The sequence below is a fragment of the Morone saxatilis genome, unplaced genomic scaffold (genome assembly GCF_004916995.1).
Source record: "Morone saxatilis isolate NCDOM2014 unplaced genomic scaffold, NCSU_SB_2.0 Contig16, whole genome shotgun sequence".
Lineage (NCBI taxonomy): Eukaryota > Metazoa > Chordata > Actinopteri > Moronidae > Morone > Morone saxatilis.
The window spans coordinates 955875-964408 of record NW_023339718.1 but is presented as its reverse complement, the minus strand read 5'-3'; the positions used below and the strand labels follow the sequence as shown (position 1 = coordinate 964408).

Sequence of the window (8534 nt, the reverse complement as noted above, 5' to 3'; positions counted from 1 at the left end):
ACTTTATTCTCGTAATATTACGACTTTATTCTCGTAATATTATGACTTTATTCTCGTAATATTACAACTTTATTCTCGTAATATTATGACTTTATTCTCGTAGACCTAATATTATGACTTTATTCTCGTAGACCTAATATTATTATTCTGTAATTTAAAATAAAATAAAAAAGTCTGGCCCTACTCCGTCGTAGTAAACGCAAGGGAACGATACTTTTCGGGGGAACAATATTTGGTGTAACACCGGCCGACAGTGACCGCAACAACCGGAAGTGTTTTCTTGTGTACAACGAATAACGTGAAGCTTTCTGTCTTTAGCAGGATTACCTTTCATTACTCACCACAGCGGAATGAATGTGCACTTAATCTTTGTGTAGTCGAATCAACAACGTTTCAGGTGAGTTGTATAAAACAGTTTTTTCATTATTTCTCTACAAGCAAGTTTTTTTTGGGGGGAAAAGCTCGCAGCTTACATTAGGGGACGATAGCATGTGCTAATACTGCAGCTATATATAATATATATATAATATATCATAGTACTAGTTGTTACATTAATGTTTGATATGTTTACTGAGAGTTATGGAGTTACCTAACTAGCTAAAGATGAGATTTGGCAATTACCATGTGATCATAACCACAAAACATTAAAAATAAAGAAGTTTGACGTAAAACAAATACCCACTTAATAGTTAGTTACTATATACTGAGTGTACCTTTATGATCTGAAGTTTTCACACTGCTTTAACCGCCTTGGTATTCTGTTTATTGTGACAATCCAGAGATGTCCATGTCCCATCTGTATGGACGGAGAGAGGAGGAGGAGGAAGGTGTGGAGGTGGAGAGCTTTGAGGTGACAGACTGGGACCTGGCCAATGAGTTCAACCCCGAGCGCCGCAGACACAGGCAGACCAAGGACCAGGCCACCTATGGCATCTGGGCTGACAGAGACTCGGACGAGGATGAGAGGCCTAGCTTTGGAGGCAAGAAGTAAGGCGTGGGTTTATGTTTGTTACTGCCCCTGAAGTCTTGAAGTGTGTTTCCCCTCACTTTAACCTCTCCCTGACCCCGACCGGTTACCTGCTACTCCTAACCCAAGCCCTAACCCCGCAAATCAAACAGGAGGAGAAACCGTATTCAAAAGGCAGCAGACTTGAACGAAAAGACCCCAGCTTAGATATCCCAAGAGGAATAGTTAACAGAAACACCAACGTCTGCTTTGTTTTTGTTTTTTTTAAATCAATTGTTAACAGAATTCGATTGTCGTTGGGTTTTTTTTTCTTTTAGATCAAAAGACTACACTGCTCCGGTGAACTTTGTGAGTGGAGGTCTGCGTAAGAGTGCAGCTGAGGAGAAACAGTTCCAGCAAAAAGAAGGAGGCTCTGATGACTCCGATGATGATGATGGTCCTTCAGCGCCTCCCCCTCCTCGCGGCACTGCACCCAAAAAACTTCAGATGGTAAATTTTGTTGCACATTTGTTCTTTACTCATTACAGTGTATTCTCTAATTTTAGTTTTTAGTTGTTGTTGTTTTTTTTTGGTTGTCAAAAACTACTTTTTTTTCTTCCCAGGGTAATTTTCGGGGGAACCAGTCTCAGAGGTTTGCAGGTGGCATACAGTCTGGTAAAGGCATTGGTAGCTGGGAGAAGCACACAAAGGGAATTGGACAGAAACTTCTTCAGAAAATGGGCTACCAACCGGGCAAAGGCCTGGGAAAGAATGCTCAAGGTGGGTAGGCCTGAGGCTAAGTTATTGAGATGTTTAGTAACACTGTATGTTACAAGAGCAGCAGACTAGAGTTGGTATAATCTGACCAAGCACCCTTTTATTGCTGCAGGTATCGTGAACCCCATTGAGGCAAAGGTTCGTAAAGGCAAGGGAGCAGTAGGTGCTTATGGCAATGAGCGAACCAAGCAGAGTCTTCAGGATTTCCCTGTGGTCGACTCAGAGGAAGAGGAGGAAAAGGTAAAGTGTTGTACAAAGAATGTCTTTGCTGCCTCTTCCAGATACACCCGTTGTTACGTTGTATAGATAAAGTTATATTATAGAGCCAGTCAACATTATTTTGACATTATTCTCAATTTCTGTTTGTGTAGGAGTTTCAGAAGGAGCTAGGCCAGTGGCGTAAGGATCCCGCAGGCCCTGGAGGAAAGAAGAAACCTAAGTACTCCTACAGAACGGTAGATGAGCTGAAGGCTAAAGGCAAGCTGGCGGGGCGCAGCACAGTGGCATCCGCTGGAGAGCTAGCTCAGGTCAAGGTATGTTTGAAAAGACTTATTAATTAAGATGCATTAACACGTCTTTGCATCGGTCTCACAGGAATGTTATTAGGGCACCAGGACTATAATCCACACTTCTTACATTAAGCTGTAATGTTGTAGTAAGCTTCAGAAGCTAAGTTAATTGTACTTTTACACTCAGGCCCTTGTGGATGTTGTTATATGAATGTAAGCACGTGGTCCGCTGCCATTATTGTCTCTGAATCTCATTTACCCCATATCTCTTCCCATCTCTAGGTAATAGATATGACTGGAAGGGAGCAAAAGGTATATTACAGTTACAGTCAGATGTCCAACAAGCACAGTGTTCCAGATGAAGGTCCACCAAGCTTATCCACTCAGGATCAGAAGGGATCTGGCTTTGCTCTCCCTGAACTTGAACATAACCTGCAGCTACTGATAGACCTCACAGAACAGGACATATTACAGGTATGAGGGAACCAAACATATCTACCAAATATCTTATTTGGTTTTATGTCGTTGTGGTTTCTACAAGTTTTCTATGTACCACTCTGCTACTTCTTTTTCTGCTACATGCTGACCTGCTTTCTCCTTTGCTATCTTATTACCACCTTGTGTAGTCTGCCAGACGTCTGCAGCATGAAAAAGACGTAGTTGTGTCTCTGAGCCATGAGTCACGAGCACTGCAGAGCAGACTGGATGCAGAGCACGATGCCATCCAGAGAATGGAGGCCGTTCTGGCATTGGTGGAGCGCTTTCCTTCTGGGGAGATGGCACCAGGGGAGGGACCCACCCTGCAGGTGCATACACAGTGAACACAGAAACACTGACAACTACAATTATCAGGCTGTTTCAGTTTGTCAGTCCTTACTCTGTTGTCACATCCATATAGTTAATTGTTTTGGTGCCTTCCACCTCTTTCTTCAGGAGTGTGCTCGGATCTTTGAGACTTTACAGACAGACTATTATGAAGAGTACAAGACAATGGGATTGGCAGACCTGGCTGTAGCTGTTGTTCAACCGTTACTCAAAGAGAAACTTCGTTCCTGGGACCCTCTGAAGGTATGCTTGGGCTATTATCTTACATACTTAAACTATTAGCTTTAATCATCAATAATTAATAATAAAGCTACCACTGTTGTCTGATTATTTCAGGACAGCTCATATTGTCTGGAAGACATCGGTCAGTGGAGAGCAATCCTTGAATCTAGAGACCTGCACTCCAGTGCCCCAGATTCAAACATGGATCCTTACCACAGGTAACTTTAAACACTCAAACATATATAAGATTTTTTGTGCATTTGCATGTATACATTCTACTGGCTAGGTGATGTTTTTCACTGTATGTGTTCTGGGTTTTTTTTGGTCCAGATTGTTGTGGGAAGTGTGGATCCCAGTGATGCGGTGTTGTGTATCCAGCTGGCAACCTCGTATGGTAGGGCCAATGGTGGACTGTGTGGAAGTTTGGGCTCCTATACTCCCCCTGTGGATCCTGGATCACCTGTTGGAGCAGTTGATTTTACCCCGGCTACAGCGAGAGGCAAGACACGCATCTCTACTTAAGGACACTTCCTTAGATGTATGGAAACTCCCGTGGTTTTAATCATTTCACATAACTGATGTTTTTATTCCTTTCTGTTTGGTAGGTGGATAACTGGAACCCTTTAACTGACACGGTGCCCATCCACTCCTGGATCCACCCTTGGCTGCTGCTGCTCCAATCACGCCTAGAGCCGCTTTACCCACCAATCCGGAGCAAACTATCCAACGCCTTGCAACGGTGGCATCCCAGCGACACCTCAGCCCGCCTCATTCTGCAGCCGTGGAAAGACGTTTTCACGCCAGGCGCTTGGGAGGCCTTCATGGTGAAAAACATCATTCCTAAACTAGGTATGTCTTCATCAGTGAAAGTGTATTTCCTTGCAGTTTAATAGTTCTCTGTCCCTCCTTTTACACTGGTTTCTCTTCTCTTGTTTCCCTCTCCAGCTCTGTGTCTGGAAGAGCTGGTTATCAACCCTCACCAGCAGCAGATGGAGCCATTTCACTGGGTGATGGACTGGGAGGGCATGCTGTCCCCCTCCAGCCTTGTGTCCCTGCTGGACAAAAACTTCTTTACAAAGTGGTTGCAGGTCAGTGGTTATAATTACAGTAATTAAGATGCACTTATTAGCTTCAGTTTGTTATTGTAAAATGTATTTTTGTGTGACTTTATGTCTGTTTGTGTTCTGTTGATTTATAGGTCCTGTGTTCATGGTTGAGCAACAGTCCTAACTATGAGGAGATCACTAAATGGTACCTTGGTTGGAAGAGCATGTTCAGCGACGTCTTGTTGGCACAGCCGCTCATTAAAGAGAAGTTTAATGAAGCTTTGGACATCATGAACCGTGCAGTGTCTTCAGGCATGGGTTGGTATTACACTCAGTCTCAGAAAATAAACATGAAAACTATTCCTTTATAAAAATTAGGATATGCACTAACACATACTACAACACTCATTCTTGTTCATACCCACAGGTGGATATATGCAACCTGGTGCCAGGGAGAATATTGCATATCTAACACAGACGGAGAGACGAAAGGACTTCCAGTACGAAGCGATGCAGGAGCGCAGAGATGCCGAGAGCGTGGCTCACAGGGGAATCAGTGCTGGTGTGCCGACTAACTTTAAAGATCTTATCCAGACCAAGGCGGAGGAGAACAACATTGTCTTTATGCCCTTAGTGGCCAAGCGGCACGAGGGCAAACAGCTGTACACATTTGGCCGTATTGTCATCTACATAGACAGAGGGGTTGTGTTTGTGCAAGGAGAGAAGACTTGGGTGCCCACGTCTTTACAGAGTCTCATAGATATGGCCAAGTGAGGGAGGACTGACTGATTCCTGAACAAACGTTTGCTCTTTATGTAACTTCAGTATGTGGATCCGTGTCTGTACATTTTAAAGTGTCACTAATAATGTGAATAAATCCTTTTTGAATGTATGTGGTCTACTTGTGTTGTTTTAATCAGATGTGAAATGGGAATAAGTAATGTTCAAGTACTGTACTTATACAGAATAATACATATAGGCATGTATGTATATAATAGTTGATTTTCAGCAGGGAAGGAAAGTTTCTGTATATATTTTCTCACTTCACAAGAAACCTGCTCACAAGGTAGTATGTAAACGTACAGAAAAAGGACATACCTTGTTAATATTGATGCACATAAACAAATTTTGAAATGATAGTGTTATTGCTACTTCTATTGACCCCTTTTTGATTAGTTTAACCATTCGTGCTGCATATTTTTCATGTTTAAATAACAATACAATGATACAACAGAGATAGGGAGAATAAATAATGTAACTTAAAATCATTTTAGTGTATTACAGTCCTTTTTTTTAATGACTTGCAATACCAGTGTTTACATTTTTACCATAGATGGCGCTGTACCTTCTGGTTCTTCATCCGGCAAACCGGTTTGAGGATTTTGGCACGGCAGGGCTTCCGTCCATACACGGCGCTTTGCGGTGGAACAAAAGTACCGCGTACATGTGCATTTGTGCACGGTTTAATACTTCCTGACGCACTTCTTCACCACACAGGTATGTGGACGTGTATCGATATCTCATTAAATGCACAATATATCGACTGTTTGGTGTTTATGATTAGAAAAAACCGCTTTTATGAGCCGACGAGCTCCTCAGCCTCAGAGCCACAGTGCTAACGTTGGCCATCTTGTGCTAATAGGGAAACGTATTAAAGTTACTGCAAGTAACTGAAGGTCTCAGTTTCTACATATTCTCGTTCTTTATCCAGCCAACAATGTCGTCGGACGCCCTGAAGAAGCGAAAGTCGAAGGTCCTCCGCACTGAAGGAGGAACCCCCGAGATGAAGCGAGGTCGCGGAGACGGGGAGCAGCAGGTGGGAGACACTGGAGGGAGGACTGGGGTCAATGTCCCTCTGTTAGCAGCCACAAATCCGTCCTAAAAAAGGGTTTCATTGGGGAATATAGCTGAGATGTACAATTCAAAAACAGTCAAGCTCACGTTTGTGTTTTAGTTACAGTAGAAATTGAGGCTTTGATTGCTAATTGCTTGAAAAATGGGTCCACTCTTGGGAATTAAACAGTTTGCACATCATATACAAAATAATTCTGAAGTGCATTATGTTTAAAATAGGGCTGCACCATTTGGTAAAGGCCTTGTATATTATTTTGATAGATATTGTGATATTATATGATGATTTACAGTTTGTGTGGGAATATCATTTTTATCATCACAAATTTAATTCACAGTGAAAAATGATGATTATGAGGTGAAATTGTGAGAAATGTGAGTCTGTACAAAACATTGGGGAACAAGATTTGTAGGCGTCTCTTGAAATCTACAAATAACTTAAATGTAATGCTGATTTGTCACATTTTACCTTTTAACAAACAAATTGTTTTTATTGCGATTTCAGTAAGATTTCAATTTATTGAGCAGCCCTAGTTTAAAAATATAATAAAAAATAATATATACAGACTACTGAGTAGTAAGATGTTTCTGGGTTTATAAAATGCTCCAAACACATTTTCTTTACCGGATAATCAGGTACTAATTCAGGATAATGGAAGTACAAGTTATCAGTATTGTAGCTGGAGTAAACCGGAGTTAACGCGGTCACTCACTTCTTTGACCACAAGTCTGAATCCCTGCTAGTTGTGTTGTAATTGCTTCAGAATTGATGTTGTGTTTTTCCCAGGACATGCGTGTGTATAGTGAGGAGGTGGAGCTGGACGGCAGGGACCCTGAGCAGGACTACCTGCAGTACAAGGAGTCATGTGAGAGCTTGGCCACACTCATGAGTGAGATCCAGGACCTTAAGACCAATGGAGCCAAGGAGGGGGTAAGAATCATATCAAACTACTGTCATTATAGACTGATTTCATTGTAAGTCTTTGTCAATTAAGAACGTTGCCCCACAGCAGAAACCTTATACATGATGTTTGTAGTATTGGTAAATCACAACGTTGTTTATATGATTGCACACAACGTTGATTCTGTGTCTTTACCAATAATAGTGAAGTCTAACCAGTTGTATCTGTTCTCAGTGTGCTGAGGTGGAGCAGAGACGTATGCAGTGCTGCATCCACTTCATGAATGTGAAGAAACTCAATCGTCTGGCTCATATGCGACTAAAGAGAAGCAGAGATCAGACGCACGAGGTAACGCCCACACGACTCTCAAACGCCCTCCAATATTTGTGAGATTTTAAAAGAAATACCAGCTTAGGTTAAGTTTACACTATTCCATTCATTTGCTGAAAAAGTGCTGCATCAACTCTATTTTGTGCTGATCAGGGTTGTGCTGGTCAAGTTGAACACCAAGCACTTTGTTTCTACTTATAACCCCTAACTGCAGTAGCTGCCACTGTCAGCAAAGAAAGTGTACGAACCCTTTTGTTGGTTTTTGTTTAGAATTTATTGATCCAGTTTCCGATCTTGCTTATAGATCCTTGTTCTTATTGAATCCTGGTTGTGATTCTTGGCATATTGTTTGGCGTGGGTTTGCAAACCAGCCGTGATCACCTTTTTTATTCTCTTCTTTTTCCTTCAGGCTAAGCAGAAAGTGGATGTGCTGCATCTTCAGTTACAGAACCTGCTTTATGAAGTTATGCATCTTCAGAAGGAGATCAGCAAGTGTCTGGAGTTCAAGTTAGTACAAAATACTTCATGCAACCTTTACAGCAGCCTTTACTTTGAACATAAAAAGCAAGCTGTATTTATACAGCAGTTTAATGACAAAATTCAGTCTCAACAAAACGTTGGGTCACCCCTCAAGCCCTAAAAATAAACACATCCCTGTTCTTTCTGACAGAGATAGATTTATAAGCACTCAGTATCTACTTAAGTTAAAAATAATTACTCAAACTCAAAATGTGTAGTTGGTTAAGAAAAGTTGCGCAAGTAGAGTAAATGTGACGTGTTACTTCCACTGTTGATAGTTTATGTACATAATTTAAGAAATGCATTCTTCCGCATTAGAAATGACAATAAACTTATATTGCATTTGTACGTATTTCCTATAGAAAATGTAGCTCAAAAATGCTTAGTTAACGTACCTTTCCCTGAAACAGATCTAAACATGAGGAAATAGACTTGGTGTCTGAAGAAGAGTTTCACCAGGAGGCTCCATCAGAGATTTCCAGGCCTCACCTCACAAGAAATGATCCCCATCAACTCACACTGGCACGACTCGACTGGGAGCTTGAACAGAGGAAGAGGTATGCAGTCTTGGACACAGCATGGTGCTGTGGTTAAAAAAAAAAAAAAA

At 41.6% G+C, this 8534-nt stretch overlaps 2 protein-coding genes across 2 annotated transcripts in view; both read left to right on the top strand.

Annotated features, from left to right (window-relative positions):
• Window positions 1-257: 257 nt before the first annotated feature.
• On the top strand, window positions 258-5208 carry tfip11 (tuftelin interacting protein 11). The gene is made up of 15 exons (XM_035659161.1): window positions 258-397; window positions 780-987; window positions 1285-1456; window positions 1570-1726; window positions 1836-1963; window positions 2095-2256; window positions 2515-2706; window positions 2859-3038; window positions 3166-3300; window positions 3394-3497; window positions 3610-3778; window positions 3885-4128; window positions 4225-4367; window positions 4478-4643; window positions 4753-5208. Exons 2-15 carry the CDS (start codon window positions 782-784, stop codon window positions 5097-5099), a joined length of 2505 nt encoding a protein of 834 aa, XP_035515054.1. The 5' UTR covers window positions 258-397; window positions 780-781; the 3' UTR covers window positions 5100-5208.
• A 484-nt stretch (window positions 5209-5692) lies between these two features.
• thoc5 (THO complex 5) overlaps window positions 5693-8534 on the top strand; it is a 7518-nt gene continuing 4676 nt past the window's right edge. Inside the window, exons 1-6 of the mRNA XM_035659138.1 lie at window positions 5693-5822; window positions 6037-6141; window positions 6964-7107; window positions 7313-7426; window positions 7818-7915; window positions 8338-8491. Of these exons, the coding sequence (XP_035515031.1) occupies window positions 6043-6141; window positions 6964-7107; window positions 7313-7426; window positions 7818-7915; window positions 8338-8491 (609 nt within the window). The 5' untranslated portion in view covers window positions 5693-5822; window positions 6037-6042. The remainder of the gene's footprint in view (window positions 5823-6036; window positions 6142-6963; window positions 7108-7312; window positions 7427-7817; window positions 7916-8337; window positions 8492-8534) is intronic.

Bases quoted from the DNA above. Each gene is read 5' to 3' on its own strand.
- tfip11 (XM_035659161.1), top strand. From the start codon at position 782: ATGTCCATGTCCCATCTGTATGGACGGAGAGAGGAGGAGGAGGAAGGT. The intron at 2,707-2,858 runs GTATGAGGGAAC...CACCTTGTGTAG, and splicing joins CAGAACAGGACATATTACAG to TCTGCCAGACGTCTGCAGCA. The intron at 3,779-3,884 runs GCAAGACACGCA...TCTGTTTGGTAG, and splicing joins TACCCCGGCTACAGCGAGAG to GTGGATAACTGGAACCCTTT.